Below are 22,884 nucleotides of genomic sequence, written 5' to 3' on the forward strand. Positions count from 1 at the left end.
TTGTCTACTCCCATCTTACTGTGCACACACATATAGTACCTCAACTTTATATTAAAAATGACAAGGTACAGTGATAATCATAAAAACAAAATTGGGGTATTACAAAAGTTTTGTAGCATTTTACTAAGATCGTACATAGTCATTGCGCCACTTGTCATCGTTATGTACATTCATTAGTTGTAGGATCCAACTTTTATCATGGATATATTAGAGAATTTTTTTTTTTTTTTTTGGTAATTGGAGAAATCCTAATTTTGAGGATTTTTTTTTTGATAAAATGGAAGAGGAATCTTAATTTACAAGGGTTTTTTCTTTTCTTTTCTTTTCATTATATTGATGATTTGAGAATTTGTTATATATTTTTGGTATTTAGATTTATTGGGGCTAATTGGGCCAAGGAAATAGGCTATATGCTTTTATTTTTTAGATTCCTTGTATCAATTATTTTTAAATATATATATATTTCTAAACCAATTCCAAAATATGAGGGAGAACAAAGCAATCGAATTTTAATAGGCCCATCGATCAGTAGCATATTTTTTTTGCTCAAAATCTAGTGGCATGGTCACTACAAGAAATCTAGGTTTAGGCGGCGTTTTTTTAGCAACGTTTTCAAATCCGCCACTACAAGTAGTATATTGTGACATTTTTAAAATACACCACTAAAGAGTGAGCCTTTCGCGATGTTTTTTTAAAAATGTTACTGTATCCCAAAACAATAGTTGTGTTTCTTAAAATGCCACAACAAGTACAGTTTTAGTGGCGTATATTTTGTTTATAGCGACGTTTTTAGAAAACATCGCTATAGTTATTAAAGAACACTTCAACCAACTGTTTAAAAAAAATCTATAGCTATGTTTTCCCAAATTTTTTGTCATTTTCCCGCACAAAGTTTCACTGAGTTTCATTTCCCACAGTTTTGTCCCTCCTTTTTCCCTTTTTTTTTTTTTTTTTTTTTTTCATTGTTTCCCGCTTCTATATTCTCCCCCAATATCACTTCTTCACACCTTATTGCCGCCAACCCTTGCTGTCACCGTTGCCCTTGCCACCCATAGCCACCGCCGACCCACCTATCTACAAGCACTTCCCTCTCTAGCCACCACCCACTACCACCACCATAGCCACCGCGGCCGTCATCGACCTCCATTACCACCCATTGCCACCGCATACTTTTTTCCCTCTTTTTTGGTGTTCAAGTTTCTTTAAAGTGTAAGTCTTTGTGTTTTGACTTATGGGTTTGCTTTGATTTGGTTTTTCTTTATTGGGTCATGGAACTTTTGTGCTAATTTTTGCTGTTTGCTTGTTTTGGTTGGATTTTGGTACAAAAAGTTCTTATTCAAATTTGGCTTTTTGAGTAAAAAGACCTGAACATCAAGGGTTGAATCATTGTAAGTTTATATACAAGTTTGTAAATCTTGTATTTTTTTTTGACAAGTGATTTATTTTGATTTCTTTGACAAGTGATTTATTGTTTGGCAACCATGTGAGTTGGGTTTCTTGAGAAATCATTTGGGTTTTTGATTTATATGGGAGATTGGGTTTAATTTTTGAAAGAGGGGTTCCTTGCATATTGAAATGTCTTTGGCATATGTGGTTGTGATTGTGGTGTTAACTATAAATTTGTACAAGTAATGTGAGCATGTGTCTTTTTCTTACCAAGTATTTGATAAATTGCCTATATGAGTTATGGGATTGAATTTCTTGACTTGTGTTGTGATGATTGTTATATGAGGTTATGGGTTGTAATCCTAGTTGTTTATATGTGTTAATACATGTAACTTTAAGGTTTAATCAAGTCTGAAAGCTTTTGGCATGGTGTTAAAATTATAGTATTTTTTTTAGTCAGATGCACTATGTGATTTTTAATAAAATATAGAAAAATTATTTTGTCTGAATTTTTTATGGTACATACTAGACATATAAGGGCTTCTCCATATTTAATTTCAAGATTTTTGGATAACATTAAGTGAACAATTTTTTTTTTTTTTAAAAGAGCTAACCTGCTACAAATTTAATCGGAAAGTATGATTAGAATTTTAAGACTTTAAGGAATTTACTACAAGCTTTTGTTGTGTGGTTTATCTTGTAAGTTCATATGTTTTTTCTTTGACAAGTGTTTCACTTTGGCTAATTTTATCATGGTTTGGTAATGACATGCTTTATATTAACTCACCGGTGAGGTAATATACATATAAGTTTCGTTATTTTGTAGTATTGTAAATGAAATTTTTAAAAAAGTCAGGGGTCATGGCATTGGCCACTTTTTTGTAATATCACTTTTTTACATTTTTATTAAAATAACTCGTTGGAAATGAGACTTAACATATTCTTTTTTGTAATATCATTTTTTCTTTTTCAATGTTTCCACGTGCATATTCTCATTAAAATCTAGTTTTAAATTTGAAAATTTTGCTATGCATGCTAACTAAAAAGGATTCTAGCACATTTAGGATGAGGGACCTTTTTGAGGTTTTGACAAGTTAGGATCATATTTTTTGTAATTGGCTAATCCTTTGACAAAATGCACTTTACTTATAATTGGGTAGATCTAAAATGAGTTTAGTACTTTATGAAACATGTTGTTCAAGTCAAGTATTAAAAACATGAAGATTGATCCAAGAAACAAGTGAAGAAAAACTGCTCATTAATTCTCGACAGATAGCTGCGATCGAGACTTAATTCGAAACTCGATAGATAGCTCGACGCCAACTTGATCTATCAAAAATTACGATTTCAGAATTTCTAGATTTGAAATCCGGCTCAAGCTTATGTGTATGTGTAGGGTTTCTTTTCCCACGACCCTAGACATATATAAGGCTTATTTTAAAAGCCGTCAGATACGGATATAGTGACCAAGTGCTTAATTTCTCTGTAAGAAGTTACTGCGTTTGTATGCCATTGGATTTTGTAATCAAGTGCTTCTTGATCTTCATAGTTGATGAAGTGAAGAACTTTGCAGCCAACAACAATCATTCAAGTTGCTGGAGTTAGTTACATACTAGGATCCATGCAAAGGAGTTAGTCACAAATTGGAGGTTTGTGCATCAAAGGAGAGAAGGCTACTACAAGATCAAGTCCAATTGGGTATTGGAGTGAAAGTTCAACTGTAAGTTGGTATTTTGGGATAGGCCAGGGTAGTTGGTAAGATTCCTTAAACTTTTAACTGCTTGATTATTGATTAGTGGATTCTTGGGAGGGGTGACCTTAAAATCACCCGGTGGGGTTTTTACCTTGTGAGGTTTTCCTCATTTGTCAACAAATCACCATGCTGAATTTATTTTCCACTACATTTAGTATTTTTGGTGATTTGTTGGTGCCTCCATGATTTGCATGCAATTGAACCTAATTAATCAACTTGGGTAATTGAATTAATTAATCAAGGTCAAGTTATCTTAACCCAACAAGTGGTATCAGAGCAGGCACACTCTGATTAGGTTTTAATCATTGCTGTGTGATCCATTGACCCTTGTTGTTATGGATCATGGGGAATCCCTGATTATTCCTCCTTTATTTGGTGGTACTAACTATGCATATTCGAAAGTACGCAATGAGAGCCTTTTTGCAGTCTTTAGATGAGAAAGTATGGATTGCAATTGAAGTAGGTTGGAAGAAACCTGAAGAGCCACCAGCAACGTGGGATGATACTAAGATCAAGCTGCAAGTTTTAATAGTAAAGCACTAAATGCTTTGTTTAGTGCTGTGACCAATGAAGAATTCAAGAAAATCTCTTCCACTGACAATGCAAAGGAAGTGTGGACTATTTTTTCAGAATACCTACGAGGGCACAAAAGCTATTAAAAAGTCCAAGCTTCAAAGGCTCACTACCTGTTTTGAGGAAATAAGGATTGATGAGGATGAGTCATTCAATGAATTCTATGCCAAGCTCAAGGACATAGTGAATTCAGCCTTCAATCTTGGAGAACAAATTCTGGAGCCCAAGATTTTCAGGAAGATCCTCAGATCTCTTCTAGAAAGATTTCATGCCAAGGTAACTACCATAGAAGAATCAAAGGATCTTGACTCTATCCCTTTGACAGGGCTAATTGGAAACTTGCAAACCTATGAACTAGGTTTAGTAAGGGTTGGCAAAGTGAGCAAGAGCAAAAACATGGCATTGAAGGCTAAAAGTGATGAAAAGATGAATCGTCTGAAGATAAGGATGCTAAGCTAAAATCATACATCGCTAGACAATTCAAGAAGTTCATCAAGAATGTGAATGTCAAGGGCAATGACAAGGATTGCGAACAATCTGTATTCTTTCAATTCAAATCCTAAGACAAAAGTAAGAGAGAAGCCAAAGATGGTGGCCAAAACAGTAATGTTCCTTCTGAGCCTAAATGCTATGGATGCCAAGGGTATGGACACATGAAGCAAGAATGTCCTACTTATCTCAAATCCATTGGAAAGAGCAAAGCCCTAGCTGCTACCTTGAGTGATACGAAATCAAAAGTCGAGTCTGATTATAGTGATCAAGAAGGGATAGTAAGTGCATTCATTGCTACTATTGATTCCCTTGAGGAAGCAGTTGAGTCAGTTGACGAAGAAGAAGAGCTAATGGAATCCAAATTTGAGAAGATGGATGAACAAGATTACATCCATACAGCCTACTTAAAGTTGTAAAAAGTTTTTGAGAAACATGAGAAACTTTACAGACTTGCTACAAAGAAGCTCAGTGAAGTGGAATTGGAACGAGAAGAACTCTCCACCAAGGTTGATGTAGCTAATTAGACCATTGCAGCTTTGCGGTTTGAGAACAATTTCCTGGCTGAAAGGACCAAGAAATTGGATGCAGAATTGTTCCCAATCAGAGCTCAATTGGAAAGGGCTTTAAGTGCTAAGCTGGATGAAATGCTCAACTTCTAGAAAGCAACTTCTGACAAAATCGGTTTGGGGTATGATCATTCTATCTCTTCTCATAATACTTCTACTAGTGCTCATAATAAAGTCATTTTTATCTCTCCTACTAATAATGATAACTCTAAGGATAATGAACTTAAAACTGAAAGTGCAAGTTAGAGTAAAAATATAAGGGAAAATCTATTCTAGGAGCACCCCCAAGTAGGGCTGTCCCCGGGTCGAGTCAGCCCAGGTTTGGGCCCAACCCGCAATCGACCCGATTGGGTCGGGTCACTGAAAAACGGAACCGCAATCAATCGAAATATGGGTTAGGCCCGCCAGGTCGGATCATCGGTTCAAACAGGTCGGATTCAACGGTTTAGCAGGTTGGACCTCTTGTTGGGCCTTTCTGTAAATTTTATTGGATTTAATTTTTTTTGGGTCTTTTGGTTGAAATTATTGGGCTTTTCAAGGAATTAATAGTTTTTGAATCTTAACATATCAGATTGGGCCTGTTTTTTTACTAAATTTCTTTTAAAATGGGCCTTCATCTCTACTTGAATTTGTCCAAAACTCCAAATTCATACTTCACAGATATTGAGTATGAATTCAAAGTAAAACTTGGGTACCTGTTAAACATCAATAGAATGTAAAACCTAGGCATTAATCAAACAGATAAAAACACAATTACCATTTTGTTACCACATGTTCATCATTCACACATTATAACAAATATTTTCCAAATTGCCTAAGCCTTAAGGCCTGGGCAGTACCATTTTGTTTCCACATTCATCAATTTGTCAAGGTGAAAACATACCTAGTACCTACCAACCATTCCACACATCAAATAAATTTCCAGAACCACACAGGCTGCAAGCACTACTAAAAATACATCATCTTCATAATTTGATATATAAAGCCATAGAGGCAGCAGAGAAGGCAGTTACTGCACAAGTCAGTAAACTACAAAGCAGTAGGCAATATTCCCAGCAGTATATATAATTAGTTACAATTATGAAATACTATAAGTATTTCCAAAAAATAGCTTTCCTAAGGCAGTAAAGAACTACTCTATTATCTATAGTTAAACAAGTCCATAACTTATAGAGAGGAAAGCCTACACAGATGCTAAGTTTTCCTTCCTCTAAGCAAGACAAGAGTTCATGTATAATTAGAAAAGCTACACATCTGCCCAAAAAAGCTTCAAAATATATCCAAAAAAACTGCCTCCTATACAAAAGGCGACCTTCCATCCTCCTACAATACAAGGGGGAAAATATTTATCAATAATATATAAAGACAAAATAAGAGCTACAAAATAACCAAAAGGAAAGTTACCAATATGAACAAAAATTATAAGGGCAGAAACATACCCAATCAGTGATCAATCATCAATATTAACTGTGGTACGAGTACCACCTTTGTTTGAACAGGAACTAGAACTTGCTGCTGTTGTTGCTTGATTTAAAACTAGAAAAGAAAAAATTGAGACAATAGATTAAATTTTGCTCAAGTATATGACACATTTAATAACACTTAGTAGACAAGAAGATTGGAAGTTAAACATATTACCTAATTCATGAAATTCATCCTCCAAGGCCTCCATCTCGTCCTTTGACTTGCGAAAGGAAATTGGGACATGGGCTTGCAGCCAGTTTTGAGCACAAACAAGATTTTGAACCATGAGAGGGGAGAGTGAACTTCGAAATGGATCAAGCATGCGCCCTCCAGTACTAAAAGCCGATTCAGAAGCAACCATAGAAACAGGTACAGCCAGCACATCCCTAGCCATTTTGGACAGCACTGGGTACCTATCTGAATTGGCTTTCCACCACCCCAAAATCTCAAATTTCACATCCCTTCTACTCTCACAATTTTCAGCCAAATATTTTTCAATCTCATTGCTACACCCTATAGACTTCTCAGCCTCTAAAAACCGCTCATATCATTAATTAACCATTGCATATGGATCACTACAACCAACTGTATCACCTTCCATGTGTGTCCTCTCATTCTCACTTGGTAGCACCACATTTGGTGAATCAACCCTAGAGTAATCACATACAACCTAGCCATGAAATTCCCCACCAAGTCAACCATCTCATTAGCCACTTCATCCCCATAAATTTCAGAGAAAGAAAACTTCAAAAACCTCATTTTCTTCCTTGGATCAAGAACCACAGCCACATACAAAAGCTTATTAATTTTATCCCCTTTTCCCCAGTACTTTTCAAATTTAGCTTCCATTTTAGTTGCCATGTTTTTCAAGAGATGATTTTGAGATTTAATTAAATGAGCAATATTCTCTTGAATCACAAACATCTCATCAAAGAAGGTATTTGAAGTCACATACAAAGAACCAGAGAACTTTTTTGTTGCATTGTAAAAAAGTTTCAAGAAACCCACAAATGTCCTACAATTTTGAAAATCAACCCCACAAGGAGATCCCAAACCACCACCATTTTCCTTGTTCAAAAAGTATGAAGAATAGCTATCATCCTCAAAGTCCATTCTTAGGAACACTTTCTCAAATTTTTCAGCAGTATCTAACATGAGATAGGTAGAGTTCCACCTAGTAGGTACATCAAGACTTAGTAAACACTTGGATTCAATACCTAATCTCTCCATAATACTCCTAAAAGTTTGATTTCTATTTGGTGAGGACTTCACACACCTCACTGCTTCACGCACCCTAGCAATGGACGTATCAATTTCTTTCAAACCATCTCCCACAATCAGATTTAAGATATGTGCACAACACCACATGTGCAAGAACTCATGTTCTAAAACAATCCCCTTCCAATCTTTAATTACTGTTTGTAAAAATTTAATGGTAGTACCATTAGAGGAAGCATTATCCACTGTTAAGGTGAATATGCCATCAACACCCCACTCACGCAGACACATCTCAATCTTTCTACCTATAGTCTCCTCCCTATGGTCTTCCAGTTGACAAAAATTCAAAATTCTCTTATGCAAGCTCCAATCATCATCAATAAAATGACCTGTGAGGGACATATAATTTAGATTTTGAATACTAGTCCATGTGTTCGTAGTAAGGCACACCCTACGACCTTTCAAGGCTTCCCTTAGTTTCTCTCTCTCAAGACCATAAATGCTAATCACATCCCTAGCCACAATTTGACGAGATGGGATATCCCTAATTTGCAAATTAGGTCATAAGGTTGTTGAATATTTTTGAAACCCATACCCTTCAACAAACCTAAAAGGCAACTCATCTATTATAATCATTTCTGCGAGTGCCTTCCTAGAAGCCTCAACAGTAAAGGTTGTTGGTACAAGCTTAAACCCTTCCTCCCCATCCATTTTGGGTTCAAATGCTAAGGTTTGTTGCCCTTTAAGTGAAGCTCTATTAGGGTTCTTAACACAGTTTGGTGTATAATTCAATAAATTAGTAGTACCATGATCCTTACTATTAGTATGATAAGTTTTTTTGGCAATAATGGCAAACAGCCTTAAATTGGCCCTCACTCATTTTTATTTTTTCAAAATGATCCCAAGCAATAGACTTTTTCCTATTATTACCACAATCAGCAGCTATCTCACTCACCTTGGTTTTATCACTAGGTTTAGGTGGAAGTGCCTCAGCATTAGTTGGAGTGGCAATAGGTTCAGCTTGGACAGTAGGTTCAGCTTGGGCAGCGGTGTTGTTTGGGAAGGGGGGGCATCAGTAGAGGGTTCCATGACCTAAAGACATCAAATTTAAGCATTAGCAAACCATAAAAAAAACTAATACTAAGAAAGATCATTGTAGTTGACCTCTTAAAGGGAAAAATCACATACACTGGAGCTTTGTAGAATAAGAAATATCATTATGCATAAGAATTGACTTCACAAGTACTAATTTCATTTAACACTCAGTGTTCTGTATCAAGGTAAATTACATGGCACTTCATGATTTCATTTAAATTACAAGTATGTATGTTTAAGAGTCAAGACAAAACTAAGAACTGATATAACTATAAGCATTTGAAAGAAATTGTCCTTGTTCAAAACATGGAGGCCCAAAACATTTTCCCAAATCTTTTTTTTTTTATAAAACCAGATCATAGACACAACTTCAGTTGAAGTAATCTGAGACTCTCATTGTCTTTAGTTCTCTTTTTTTTTTTTAGATTGCTTAGTTACACATAGCCAATGGTTTTTGAACAAACTTCCTCAACATCACAGTGTTCTTACATGGAAAGGAGGTGCTTGAGCTCAAACTCACTGCCTATTTGTTGTAATGTCTCACTTTTCACAAATGTTGATGCAGATGTACAATAAAAGTAACGGTGCACTAATCACAATCCGTCACCTCAAATATTTTTTTACTTCAAAAAGTTACAAACATTGTTTGGTGTCTGTATTATTCGTTAGATCCTCACCACTCTTTATACAATAAGGCAATCAAATAATCTTAAAAGCATCAAAAAACAATCAGAAGAATCTAAATAACCAATAAAAAAGAGAAAGAACAGATTTTTAAGGTTGTTTAAGCGACACGAACCAGTTGACGAGGAAAGCGAAACCATGGTCGCTGAGCTTGAAGGCAGAGAGGCGATGGACGGTGCCCTTGGTGCGACGGACCAGCGATAACACTCCGATCCTCTACTCAGCGAGGATACGTGTGAAGATGAGAACCAGCAAGGTTTGGTGTTTGGTCTGTTGGAGACTTGGAGAGTTGGAGTGAAGTCAAGTGTTTTAAAATATAAGAGAGATTTTGAATCAGCCCTTGAGACTAGAGAGCAGAGAAAAGTAGAACAAAGAGAAGAATCAGATTCATTTAAATGAGAAAGAGATGAGGGTTGAGGGCCTCTTGAGGCTGAGGGAAGGTAACCGGCCATGGCTTGGGGAAGTGGAAAATTGATTATGATTTGAGGGTTAGCCATTTTGAACCTCTGAAGAGAGATTTTGTGTGATTTTCTTTGATTTTCTTTTGTGTGTAGGAACTAGGAATGATTTGGTTGATCTTCAGAAGGATCAAGACCGTTAATCACGCTCAAATGGCACGGCCATGGTTGCTTTGCGTGTAAAAGTCTTAGCAACAGGCTGTTGATTTGAGACTTAGAGTGTAAAACTAAAAAAACTCAGTGCTTTAAGTCCAATCAGTCTTCTCTCTTCAGTCTTCACGGGTTCCTGAATCTTGAATTACCCTTTTTTTTTCATTTTTTTTTAATATCGGTCGGGTCGGGTAATACGAGTTTTTTCTTCCTTAAACCGCTACCCGACCCGAATAATCGGGTTTTGAAAGAAGCACACCCGAATCCGACTCACTATAGGTTTCGGGTTCAGCCGTTGGGATGCAGGTCGGTCGGACCCGGTCGGTTTGGACGGGTCAGAGAACCGCTGGACAACCCTACCCCCAAGACTGTTAAGAAAGAGACCAATCAAAATGGCCATCACTGTACTAGCAAGAAGTCTCAACCAAAGAAGCCACACTTCTGTCATCACTGTGGAGCATCCAGACACACAAGTCCAAATCGCTATAAGTAGCTAGCCACTCAACAGAGCAATAGTGTGTCATCTTTTGGCAGCCAAAATCAACTCCAACTCTCTTTGGCTCCTCTTAGAGAACTTCTTAAGGTTGTCATGCTTCTTTTGAACTTCAATGGATTCAATTCTCCTTCTTATCCACCCAAACAAAGGTTCATGCAAAGGAAACGTTCCTCATCCAGGTCTCCCATCTGGAAGGAAAAGGACTCCAAGTGATTCTATCCCTTTTCTCCCTTGTTGTTTGTGTGTTTGTTGTTTTATGTTTTCTATGTTGAGTTAGTCTAGTTTTTATACTTTCTTTTTATATGCTTGCTTTGTTTGTTTGTTTTTGTTTGTTTGTTTGTTTTTTTTTTTTTTTTTTTTTTTTTTGTTTTGTTTTTTGTTTTTGGTCTTGTTTTAATAAAAAAAGAAGGAAAAATCAGAAAAATACAAAAATAGTGCGTGTTTGTGTATGTTGGTACTTGTGTATCTTGGATGGCCTTTGAAATAAAGTTTCTTAACTTTGTATCACTTACCTTAGATGAGCATCTTTACGCACAACTAAGCAATGTGAGCTTTGTGGATCTTTTATGTGATATGTATGATTTGGTTGATCTTTCATCTTTCATATCTTAAATCATTCTTTTTGACGAGAAGGACTAAAAAATCCTAAGAGAAATGTATAAATAACCATCTCGCCACTAAAACTCTTTAATCATAAAACATCTGTGTGCAATTCATAAAAGTCATACTCGATAAGGTGTAATACTTGCACAACAAAATTAGGATGTTCAGCTTACATAAATGGTATTTTCTTTTCTCTCTCCTATATGCCCATGCATGATATGCTTAAAAGAAAAATATGCAAAGAACATGAAAAACAAAAAGAATCAAAATGCTTTTAATATGGTTGCAAGTGTGTTTCTAGGAGATGTGAGAGTTATATGATGTACCTCGAAGGTGATGGCACCCATCAAACAGTTATAATTTTGTGAGAATCTATTTGATCCTCCTATATCATTACTTTTCATATAATGATTTACTTATGCTCTTTTGCAAAAGTTTCACACACAACACGCATAATTTTTGCTACTCTTGATACTATTGTATAGGTACAATGTGATTTGGCCATCACAAGGAATACATGTGGTAGTATATGCTCTCTAAACTGTCTAAACATGTTTTTGCAATAAAATTGGTTAGACTTGTTTAGTGTGTTTTTGGTCTAAGAATGCTTTGCATCTAGAGTTAAGGATGTGTGTCTATGCTTAACATGCTTTTTGATTACTTGTTTTGGGTCTATCTTGATTGCATTCATCTTGTGCTGCTTCTTCTCCTTGAAAACTCTCTTTCAGGCTTCTCAATAGTAGCTCGACACCTTCTCGATAGGTCCTCAATACATGCCTCTTCTATCGAGATTTTTGGGTTTGTTCTCTATACATTTCGATAGATAGCCCAATCCATCGAGCCAATTTTTTTTGGAATCTCTGTCTACTCGATAGATGCTCGATACCTCCTTGATCTATCGAGGTCTTTTTGTCATCAATACCTCCTCGATACCTCTCAATCTATCGAGTTTTTGTTCTCGATAGAAGCTCAATACCTTCTCGATCTATAGATGCTACATTTTTCTATATACATCTGAGATCCAATCCGATTCATTTCAAACTTAAGTATCTCGATACCTCTCTCTTCTCTCTCGATCCAAACCTCTTCTTTTCACAAAAATCCCTCTTCCCTTCAAGATTTCGGCCTTGTCCAAGCATCCATTCCTTGGTAAGTGTTCTAAATCTCATCTTTTCTTCTTCATTCATGCATTTCATGCATTTTGTGACCTAGGTTTTCTAGTTTTGGGAAAATTTTGGGCTTTTGTGTTTTTGCTAAAATTTTTGGGATGGGTCTTGTCTAATTGTTAGCACATGTTCATGCATTGCATTCTAGGATTGTGTAATTAATTATATCTTGTGAGTGATATTAGATTGGATTGGGTTTTTGCTCATGATGCAATTTCTTTAGCACGTAACATGTTCATGCATTATCATGCATTGCACGTTGTCTTTTTCTTATTTCCTGTGCCTCATGTTCCTCCTGTGTTCTCTCTCTCTCTCTCTCTCTCATTTAGTTTCCTTCTCATGGCACCTAAAAAGTCTATTCCTTTTTAGAACCCGATAAGACATTGTGGTTCCTCTTCCTCTTTTTCTGCTTCTTTCCCTCCTGATTTTGTTTGGTTCCGTGATGAGAAGGCATGAGATGACTTCTTTGAGAACTTTTTTGATCAGGCGATTCATTCAAAATGCCAAGTCATTCTGTCTAATTGTCCAGACAACCTCTACCCGATGCGTTTAGCTCTCAGGGATGGGTTTCTTTGTGTGAGAAACCCTTAAGGTGTCCCAACGTGTCCATACAAGAGTTTTACTCCAATATGCTCGCCATCGATACTTTTGTGCCTTGGTTTACTATGGTATAACGTGGTATACATATCATAGTTACTCCGAAGCTCATTTCCAAGGTACTATGCATCCTTACGGTGGATCATTTGGATTACCCTAGTCATGAGCATCTCTCTTCTATCTCTAAAGACGAGTTGGCCTCACTATTTGTAAGAAGGTCATGCTGTGGGGAGGTACCCTAAATTTCTCCACAACCAAGTTTGCTAACGGTTTAAGAATCCTTAATATGGTGATGACCTTTGTACTCACTCCACAATCTCACTATAACACTATCACCAAGCCTCGTGCCTGTTTCCTTCTTTCTTTCATGGAAGATCTTTTTATATATTTTTCCTCACACATGATAGTATCTATGATAGATTGCTATCAAGACATAGCTACACGTGATAAGCTCATCTTTCCTTCAGCTATCACACGGATCCTGACCTACATGCACGTCACCATTCCTCCATCTCCTTTCTTCTATGTCATGGGTGCCATTAGTAAGGAGTCTATCTGGAGGAGTGCAGTGCAGCTGGCTGTAAAGCGGCTTCATGTGGAGATGACGAATGCAGGCCCTACCCCTAGACCCTCTTCTTCATCTGCCCTTTCTTCCTCCTCTAGGGGAGATGTCTCTCTCACTTTATGGACCGGCTTCAGCATAAGCGTGCTAATTTTGGTAGTTGTCTTGACCACATTTCTGATGAGATGTGTCAGATGAACACCAGGATCAGTCGCATAGCTTACTGACAGTCTCGTCTTGGAGGTTTTGCTCCTTCACCTTCACCCAATCCTGCTAAGGAGTCCTCTTCTGATGGAGATGATGTTGATGGTACTGATGGTCTAGCTCTTCTAGTGATGATGAGATGACGTCCTCTCAGTGATGCATCCTTTGTCACTCGTGACAAAAAGGGGGAGTAGTTTTGTATATGAGAGTAGTCATTATGTTAGGAGCAGAGCTAGCATAGGATATTCTAGATAGGGGGAGAGTACTTTGAGGGATGTAGTGAGGTTTTGGTGTATCTTCTCTCAATTCATGTACCACAGTCTTGTGACCATTTTTACATACATTATATTCTTTTTTCTATATATATATATATATATATATATATGATTATGTATGTTTTTCACCTTATCTCACATGTGTTGTTTCTTTTCTCTCTTTATACACATGTTTCTTCTTTTATACAATTTTTCTATGTTTCACACTTGATGCCTTGATGAATATTGTTTAAGTGTTTCAGTTAAGATAGGTTGCAAGAGTACCATGCCATGATCTCTCTTCTTGCAAAAATTTTTCAAGAGTTTGTAGTAGGGTTAGACTTATGTACTTTAGTAAGTTATGGGATAGTTGTGTTAGACTTATCTCATAATTGTTGTTTGTGGTTTTGTCACAGATTGTCAAAAAGGGAGATTGTTAAGGTAATATTTTTTGTAATTGGCTAATTCTTTGACAAAATGCACTTTACTTGTAATTGGGTAGATCTAAAATGGGTTTAGTACTTCAAGAAACATGTTGTTCAAGTCAAGTATTAAAGACATGAAAATTGATCCAAAAAACAAGTGAAGAAAAGTTGCTCATTAATTCTCAACAGATAGCTTGACAGATAGCTGCTATCAAGACTTAATTCAAAGCTCGATAGATAACTCGACACCAGCTCAATCTATCAAGAATTATGATTTCAGAATTTTGTTGACACCCCATTTTGCAACCTGCATTTAACGGGTAATTTCACTTTAGAAATATGCATCTTGACTCTAATCATTAGATCCTTAATCTCATTTTACCAAAATGATCTTAATATTGTAACGATCAAATTAACTGGTCATAAGCTCTAATCGGACCATCAGATTGAAAGTTATCATCAAATCAAGTTAATGGCTGAGATGCACTATCATAAATTGAGTCCGACTATATGTGATTATGAACAATTGATTCCAATTGGTTATAATTATAATCAATTTGAGATTAATGACGTGTCATAATTTGATTGGCTAGGACTACATTTATAGTAAGGTTGCACACACTTAATTAATTAGATAGTTAAACATTAATTATTTAATGAGTAATTTGTGCAATTATCTTTTAATTAGGATAAATTTGGAATGAATTAAGTCTGAAATGGGAGTGATTGGAGCCTATTAATGTTAATTGTGCTGAAATTATTTTCTAACAAATGACATCTGCTCACCATTTCATTAATATCTCTCAGAATATTTTGAATCTGTGAATGAGATTAATTTTCCCAGAAACTAGACATCTGGAGCTTCAATTTGAGTACAAGAACGAGACGATTCCGATCATAATTGATGAAGATATGATTTTTTGAATTTGACTCTACAGGCTGTTACAATAGTCACTGGAAAACCGATTGTTGCTTGCTCATCACTCTCACGAATCTCTACATTTAATGCACCAGCTTTCCCGCCCAAAGTCTGAAATAGGGTCTAGGTTCATGATTCTTTTTGATCTTTTGTCAATTCTCATTAAATAACCTTCTATTCTTATTTTTTCCACTACTATTATATAAACATCTCATCTCCTCCATTCCAAAGCACACAAAAACCTCCTCACTCTCCCTCTCCTATCTCTTCTTTTCCTCCACCCTTAGGACCTCCACCAAAAGTCTCCTCCTCCACCGTATGGATCTTGCATGAAGGTATAATCATTTTTCCTAACTTTTTTTTTATGTTGCCATGATGAGAATTTAAGATTAAAGCATGATATTAATTATTTAAATTCCTTTGAATATGTTTGAATATTCTTAAATGTTCTTATGTATTCTTCACATGTTCTTGGTTATTCATCACATGTTCATGCATAACACTAATTTTGATCTTAAATCCAAATCAAAAACATGAAAAAGATGTTTGTTTAATAATTCTTTCAAATCCTTGAATCTAGAATATCACCATCCACACACATTCACTAAAATTTATTTTTCGATCCAAATGAAATACTTAATAAATTGAATTAGGGTTTATCATATGCGCACACATTAAATTCAACATGCAAATTGATTAATAACATATTGGATGATGTAATATGAATGTTGGCCTCATAGTCTAGAAGACCGGTTTCATCGGGTAAGGTGGGTACCTAACACATTCTCACCTTATAACATAGCCTCCGAACTTAGATTAAGGGTTAATAGATCAATGTTTATTTTTGTAATTTTCAATTTCTAGATTGTAAATAGGAAATAAAGCCATGTACTTTATCTTAGATTGTATCTAGGATCAAAGCCATGTAATTTCTTATGATCAATGTAAATTCATTTGCAAATCAATAAAATGAGGAATTTTTCAATTTTGCTTTTCTTATTTATTCCAATAATTAAATAAATGACGACTCCATTGTAAAACCCTTAATCTAAAAGAGAAAATATAATCACCAGGGTAGTTGGTAAGATTCATTATACTTGTAACTGCTTAATTGTTGATTAGTGTATTATTGAGAGTGATGACCTTAAAATCATCCGGTGAGGTTTTTTCATTGCAAGGTTTTCCCATTTGTCAACAAATCACCATGTTGAATTTATTTTCCGCTGCATTTAGTATTTTTGGTGATTTGTTGGTGTCTCCACGATTTGCATGCAATTGAATCTAATTAATACATTTAAGTAATTGAATTAATTAACCGAAGTCAACCTATCTTAACCCAACATGACAAACCCAAATCCAATTACATGGCCTAGATAGGATTGTGGGTGGTGAACCAATAATAATAATATATATTAATTAGTTTATTATTTCATTATACTGTATTCTTAACAATTTATATATATAAATTGTTAAGAATACAGTATAATGAAATAATATGGATGGGTTCCAACTTTCACAGACTTGGACTTTGACCCTATAAGAGATATTGTGAGATTTGAATGTGAGCAAAGATGGTTTTTATACAAGATCCTTTCTTTTTTGCCTAATGATCTTAATCTCTACTATCACAATAAGCTACTACGTACGTACTGCATGTGCTCTCTCCCTAGCTATTTTCTTTTAGTGATAAATGAGATTTTTGCTCGTCTTGGTTCTACGTACTCGACCCTTTTCCCCACTGCTTTTGGAATTAGAGTCCCTTGCCCAAATATAGTGATTCCCCTCTGATTCCTGAATTGGCTCTAGACGGTGTGAGCTCTGTAGAACCAACACTAAATGCTTCACAAGGAAAATATCTTAATTTGCTAAAGTTTTTAGTTGGGTAGTCATGGATGGATGAGGATGACGATGACGTCTGTTTTCTCGGATTTTATGGCCAAGGTTCACCATTGGAGTTGGTTGTATGAATTATTTGGTTCCTGCTGCATGACTAATTTTTTTGGTTGTATTTCTTTGGGGATTTCCTTGGTGGCGGGACTCAATTCTCCATGGGCCACCTATATGTGTTAATTTTCTCTTTCCATACCCTTCATTGCTTTTTATCGTTCAATGCACCCATTCTTGGGTCTGCCAGGCCTTAGGTATTTCTTTACAGACCCACAGACCTCATTTCTATTGGCATGCGTGTTTCTTCTTAGTTTTGGGTTCAGAACCCTGAAATTTTGGATATCAACAAATTGTAAACCAAACTTGATATAAAATTAAACCAATTTTGAAAATAAAAAAATAAAAAAAAGAAAAGAAAAAGAATTGAGTTAGTTTTGTATATATCAAAGCTAGATGAACCAAATTTGTGTTTTGCGAACCATCCCCTTCAAAACCATGCATGTCATATAGATTTATTCGAGCCAAATTGAATTATATACATTTAAAATAACTGGTAATTAAGATATTTCTGGAGTACCATAAATACGTACTCCCCCTTTCATATGAATGGTGGATCCCACCATGAATTTAATTAGTAGGATCCACCATTCATATGAGAGAAGAGAATATGTATTTATGGTACTCCGAAAGTACACAATAATTTTCCGATATCCATGACCAAGCAAGCAAATGACTAGCTTGACTCACAGTACAAGCAGCATTAAACTAAAGCAACCTTTTCTATCCTCACCAGTTCAAATATGAAAGAAACAGTACATTGGTTACAAGGCAGGGAAAATAAATATTCATATCCTCCTAAACAAGAGAAGAAAGAGAAGACCCGGCTATGTACAAAAAAAAAAAAAAAAAGACATAGAAGGATCATATATCATATATGATCATTAATTATTTACCCAGCCAAAAAGGCATCAACCTTGTCATTGACAGAGGAAGATAGGAACTTCATGCAAATAGGAGCTTTAACACCGGAAAGAGCAAGAATAGCAGACGGAACACCCCACAAAGAATCACCACAGATGAGACCTGATGCCACAGCCGGTGCAAAGTCATTGGCCTTTTGCTTGTTCTTCCTTCGCCACAAGTAGAGAATCAAGCTCCCAAGACACATGTCAATGGCGAAGTATGCACCAAGGTAGAATGGGATGGCCATGCACATTGGGCTTGGAATAAACCTACAGAGCCCGTACTTTGTTTCATAACGTCGCAACAGCTCGGTGAGTATATTCATGGCAATTGCAGCACAGAAGAATATGATAGAGAGTTTGACACAATTTTTGGGAAGGGAATCAATACCCTCGACTCCAAGAAGCGATATTCCACGGTACATTAAGCCGTAAGGTGCAGGATACGACCCTTCAGGGTCTCCAACTGAGTAAGCTTTGTAGAAAAACCAGAAGATCAATGGTGACATGATACAACCCATGGCTGTGCCAAAAACCTGGCTAAAGAACATAGAACGAGGAGATGCCAAAGTGAGATAACCAGTCTTGAAATCCTGCATGAGATCAGAAGCTGTAGAAACAATGCTCATCATTACACCACAAGAAGCAAGGCCAGCAATGACACCCCCATTGTCAAGTCCAACCCAAGAACTGAAAATTATGATAGCAACTTTGCCGTAGTTGGAGGCAAGAGACCAATCAGTAAGACCACAACCATAGGCATTGCAGAAGGCCAAAACCGGGGCAATTGCATAAGCAACCAATACATGGTACCATTTCAATTGGTGGAAGATGAAGGGAACGACAGTAATGGATATGGCTGCGAGGATAACATAACCAAGAAAAGCTACCCAATTGGGAATCTGATCTTTCAAGAACGACTGCGTACGTCGTTGCTCGTCGTAATTTACAATCTCTGTGTTTGAGTACTTTTGGCCAATTTCTTGAGACGATTGTTTCTTCTCAGACTTGTGCATTGCTAGACTGGTTCCAGTTTTGATCAGCATGTAGACTACGTGAAACAGACCATCACCAAGCATCATGGCAATGGCAATAAAAACCTATCAACACAAACAAGAAATTATGAATACATATCACAAGACAAGGGATGAAAAATCATTATTTTCATATTTATTTAATATTCATTCACTAAAGAAAAATAAAAACAAAAACTAGTAGTGCAAGGAGCAATTAATACCCTATATCCTTGAATGCCATGGAGACTGCTTTCACTTGTTTCAGCACTATACCAGTTACCTTTCTTCTGCTCAATCAATGGCCACATGACTCCCCATGAGAGTACGGCTCCAATAAGCAAAGAAATATTTACCATGTAAGGGCAAATTATTCCAACACCAACATATGTTGATGAGAAATCAAAGTAGAACCTGCGAGCCATACAATTAATATTATTTAATGAAATTAAGATTCTTGTAAGTTCTTACCATGGTTAAATGATTAAATTTATTATTTTCTTATAGTTTAAGTTTTTGAATTTAAGTGATAATCTTTCTTTCTTTTTCTTTTTCTTTTTCTTTTTTTTTTTTTTTTTTTTTTTTTTTTACAAAGTGATAATCTATTTTAATATCACAACAAATGGTCTTTAAGTTCAAACTCTAATTCCACTCTACCTTCCATTTAAAAATAAATAAAAAGTTTAATGCCAATGTAATTTATCAACTATAATAACATTTGTTTGAAAAGGCACTTAATAAGAATGGTCTTGAAAGGAATGGTATTAAACCTCTTGTCATAGGCTTGGAGACCAAATGTAGGGAAGCTTGAAAACCCACATCCATCGGCAGCAACAAAGAACCACTGGAAAAAGGCAAACACAAAGCTAAAGCAGAAGGTTTTAAAAAGCACAGCAACTTGTTTCCTGTATTCAATTTAAAAATCAGTGCATTAGCAGTTAATCATAGCTTTAATTAAGATCGCAAATGTAATAAGTTGCATGTAAAAATAAAAAATAAAAATAAAAAAAGCAAAACATTAATATAGATGCTCACTTTGCTAGCTTGGCTCCTTTGGGTGTATGAAAGCTATTGATGAGATATGCAGTTGCAGTCCCACTTGGGTATGTTAACTTGTACCTTAAGATCATCATCTGTGGGACATTCATTTTGAAAGGTTAAGGGTGTGAAAAAAAGATGAGACATTAAGCTAGCAATGATTATATCAAAATATATGGTAATTAGAAATTTTGTTAAGGAAAACCAAACTAGGATTTATTCAAAGTGTATTTTCTAACCTTTCTTAGGGGCACAATAGAGAATAAGCCAAGGAAGCTCACGGCAAAGAGGAAACCAATCATCCAACCCAGAGAGAGTTGCTTCACGTTGTTTGGGGTGTTTGCTCCTTCTGCTTGGCCAGCCACAACTGGACTCATCCCTAGCATATAACTTGCAGTGCCACCTAATAATATGGGGGAAAAATTATACATTAAGAATGAGATAATTTATAATGCTAGCTTTTAAATTATTAACAAGCTATAAGCAAGAACAACTTCACTACAGAGTAGGCCATTTCACAGTCGATTACCCGAAGATTCATATTTCATGAAATGCATAGAGATGAGTTGGAATAGTTAGGCTGAGAGAAATAAAATCTCTGAACTTCATATATGAATCATACACCCAAAAGTTGATCTTTAATTCTATTGAGAAATAGAGTTGACAATTAAATTTCATTAACAATATATATATATATATATATATATATATTACAGATAGGCGACTAAGAATGTCTTCAACTATATAACACCAAAGATTATCCCAAAAAAAAAAAAAAAAACACTTTATTTTTGGCAAGTAACCAAAAAAAATAAAGTCCATGCATGGGTTGGAAAAAGTAAGTTTTCAACTTGAAATGAAATCTAACCGAAATCTCAAATGAAAACATTAGCAATAGTTTCAGATCTAAAATAAATAAAGTTAGAAAAACATACTGCTAAAGGCGATCCCGGAGGATGCAACAACACATGTTTGAATAACAGTGTTTTCTTGCCTAGTGAAGGGTTGCTTGAGGAAACCACATTTTTGAATCAAGGCCGTATAACTCCTCAGAATGGCAAATCCCAACAACCCAGCTGCAACGTTAAGGGATGGTATGACACCAGTAGTTAAATTAAGTTTCATCACAATGAAGATGAACACAATGCTCAAAATAAAACTGGTCACCATGGCCCTTATTGTTATCTGTTTTGTCCATGGTGGCACAGCAGTGTCCTTGAACGCCTCCTCCACCATCACCCTTTGATGCCCACCATCACTTTTCTTGTAATCATCTTCATCGTCATGATTAAAACCATCTCTTTCTCTCTCCATGCCTCTGTGTGTGTGTCTCTCTCTCTGAGTGTTTTCCTTGGCCAACACTGAATCTCAAGGAGGAGGCGTTGGAATAATAAAAACAAATATAAATATAAATATAGTATGGAATAATATATATATAGCTTAGCTTAGATAAGACAGAATTCTAAGGAGGTTATCGTATGGATGAGATAGTTTCAAGTGTAACCGAGTCAAGCTGTCATGTTCTGTAATTCAATCAAGTTTGACTAGGTTCGGGTGAATCTTGGAGAATCTGGTCTGGTGTGGGATTAATTAAAGAAAAGAGATTTAATTCAGGTCAATTTTGGTCAATCATAGAATCGGTTGACACTACTGGATTCATTCATGTCATGTAAGTAAGACCAGACCACCTGTTTTTTTTTTTTTTTTTTTTTTTTTGATGGGAACCTTTTTTTTTTTTTTTTTAATAGTAAGTACCTACGTTACGTACTACCAACAAATTCTTTCACCTACTTAATGGGAATACAGTTGAGTTGTAATACTAATCTCTCGACTTGGGGAAGATTCTGATATATATATATACTTGAAGCTTTTCTTTTTTCTTTTTTCTTTTTTTGAGTAAGTAGTTGAAGCATCTAGATTCAAAAGGACGAGAGAGTTTTCATTTCAAAAAAAGAAAAGAAAAAAAAGACAGATTAATTAATAATTGTATGCACAAGGAAGAAAACATTTAATATTATCAAATCTATACATATATATATATATATATATTTTGATAAAGTTAGGAGAAAATCCAATTAGATTTCAAATTAGAATTCAATTAGAATCTAATTTTACGTCACATATTTTTTTTTTTTTTAAGGAAACGGTAATACTTATTAGAACACACGAACATGAAATTAGTATATAGAGTTTTTTAAACAAACTTATAATATATTATATAACCAAAGTACCACTACAAAAAGGTCTAACCTTTGTAGCAGTAACCTGGGGTTATAAGGAGTGAAACTCTAATACACACAACCAATGTGAGATAAACATCCCTATATTTTTTTTTTTTTTTTTTTTGAGGAAACAGTAATACTTATTATGCAAGAGGAGTTAATTCAATGCAAAAATTGGATTTCAATTAGAGTTTAATTTTGTGTCATTTGTCCAATCTAATTTAAAATTTTTAATTTTTGTGTCAAATAAGTTAATTTAGTGTAGAAAATGAGGAGCCCAATACAAATAATCTATAAAATAAAAAAAAATAAAAAATAAAATGTAAATTTTGAATGAATTTATATTTATGAGTTTTTTTTTTTTTTTTGTATTACTAAAAAGAATTTAAGTTTATAAGTCATTTATGTAATATACCATGACTTATTTATATATATAAATATATATATATATATATATATCATATCATATCATATTATATCATCATATTATATATAATAAAAGTTGGACTTAGATGTTGTGGTTGCACCACGTGGCTTCATCAAATTGCAGAAATTTTATTAAATTTTTAGATTTTAAGAAAAAGTATATATAATTTTACTTCTCCTATAATTTCTAAGTGGATAAAAATCATAATTTAAAAAAAAAAACCAGCAATTTTAATTTCTCTTATAATTTCTAAACTGATAAAATTTATAA

The 22,884-nt window shown here is 35.1% G+C and overlaps 2 protein-coding genes across 2 annotated transcripts; both read right to left on the reverse strand.

Annotated features, from left to right (window-relative positions):
- Positions 1 to 6,214: 6,214 nt before the first annotated feature.
- Positions 6,215 to 6,887, reverse strand: LOC126716391 (uncharacterized). The gene is made up of 2 exons (XM_050417247.1): positions 6,409 to 6,887; positions 6,215 to 6,306 (listed from the first exon to the last, which is right to left on the reverse strand). Exons 1-2 carry the CDS (start codon positions 6,626 to 6,628, stop codon positions 6,221 to 6,223), a joined length of 306 nt encoding a protein of 101 aa, XP_050273204.1. The 5' UTR covers positions 6,629 to 6,887; the 3' UTR covers positions 6,215 to 6,220.
- Positions 6,888 to 17,901: 11,014 nt separating this feature from the next.
- Positions 17,902 to 21,344, reverse strand: LOC126719582 (probable metal-nicotianamine transporter YSL7). Its single transcript, XM_050422116.1, has 6 exons — positions 20,901 to 21,344; positions 20,205 to 20,368; positions 19,963 to 20,060; positions 19,698 to 19,832; positions 19,152 to 19,341; positions 17,902 to 19,014 (listed from the first exon to the last, which is right to left on the reverse strand). The coding sequence occupies exons 1-6, from the start codon at positions 21,277 to 21,279 to the stop codon at positions 17,902 to 17,904; spliced, it is 2,079 nt and encodes a 692-aa protein (XP_050278073.1). The 5' UTR covers positions 21,280 to 21,344.
- Between the last annotated feature and the right edge of the window lie 1,540 nt (positions 21,345 to 22,884).

Source organism: Quercus robur, chromosome 3 (assembly GCF_932294415.1).
Source record: "Quercus robur chromosome 3, dhQueRobu3.1, whole genome shotgun sequence".
NCBI lineage: Eukaryota > Viridiplantae > Streptophyta > Magnoliopsida > Fagales > Fagaceae > Quercus > Quercus robur.

What these genes read in the sequence shown, in the direction of transcription:
- LOC126716391 (XM_050417247.1), bottom strand. Translation starts at nt 6,628, where the DNA reads ATGGCTAGGGATGTGCTGGCTGTACCTGTTTCTATGGTTGCTTCTGAA. An exon ending in GGATGAATTTCATGAATTAG is followed by an intron (nt 6,307 to 6,408) that starts GTAATATGTTTA and finishes TTTCTTTTCTAG; the next exon opens with TTTTAAATCAAGCAACAACA.
- LOC126719582 (XM_050422116.1), bottom strand. Translation starts at nt 21,279, where the DNA reads ATGGAGAGAGAAAGAGATGGTTTTAATCATGACGATGAAGATGATTAC. An exon ending in AAAGGAGCCAAGCTAGCAAA is followed by an intron (nt 19,833 to 19,962) that starts GTGAGCATCTAT and finishes AATTGAATACAG; the next exon opens with GAAACAAGTTGCTGTGCTTT. An exon ending in CTCCAAGCCTATGACAAGAG is followed by an intron (nt 19,342 to 19,697) that starts GTTTAATACCAT and finishes TATGGCTCGCAG; the next exon opens with GTTCTACTTTGATTTCTCAT.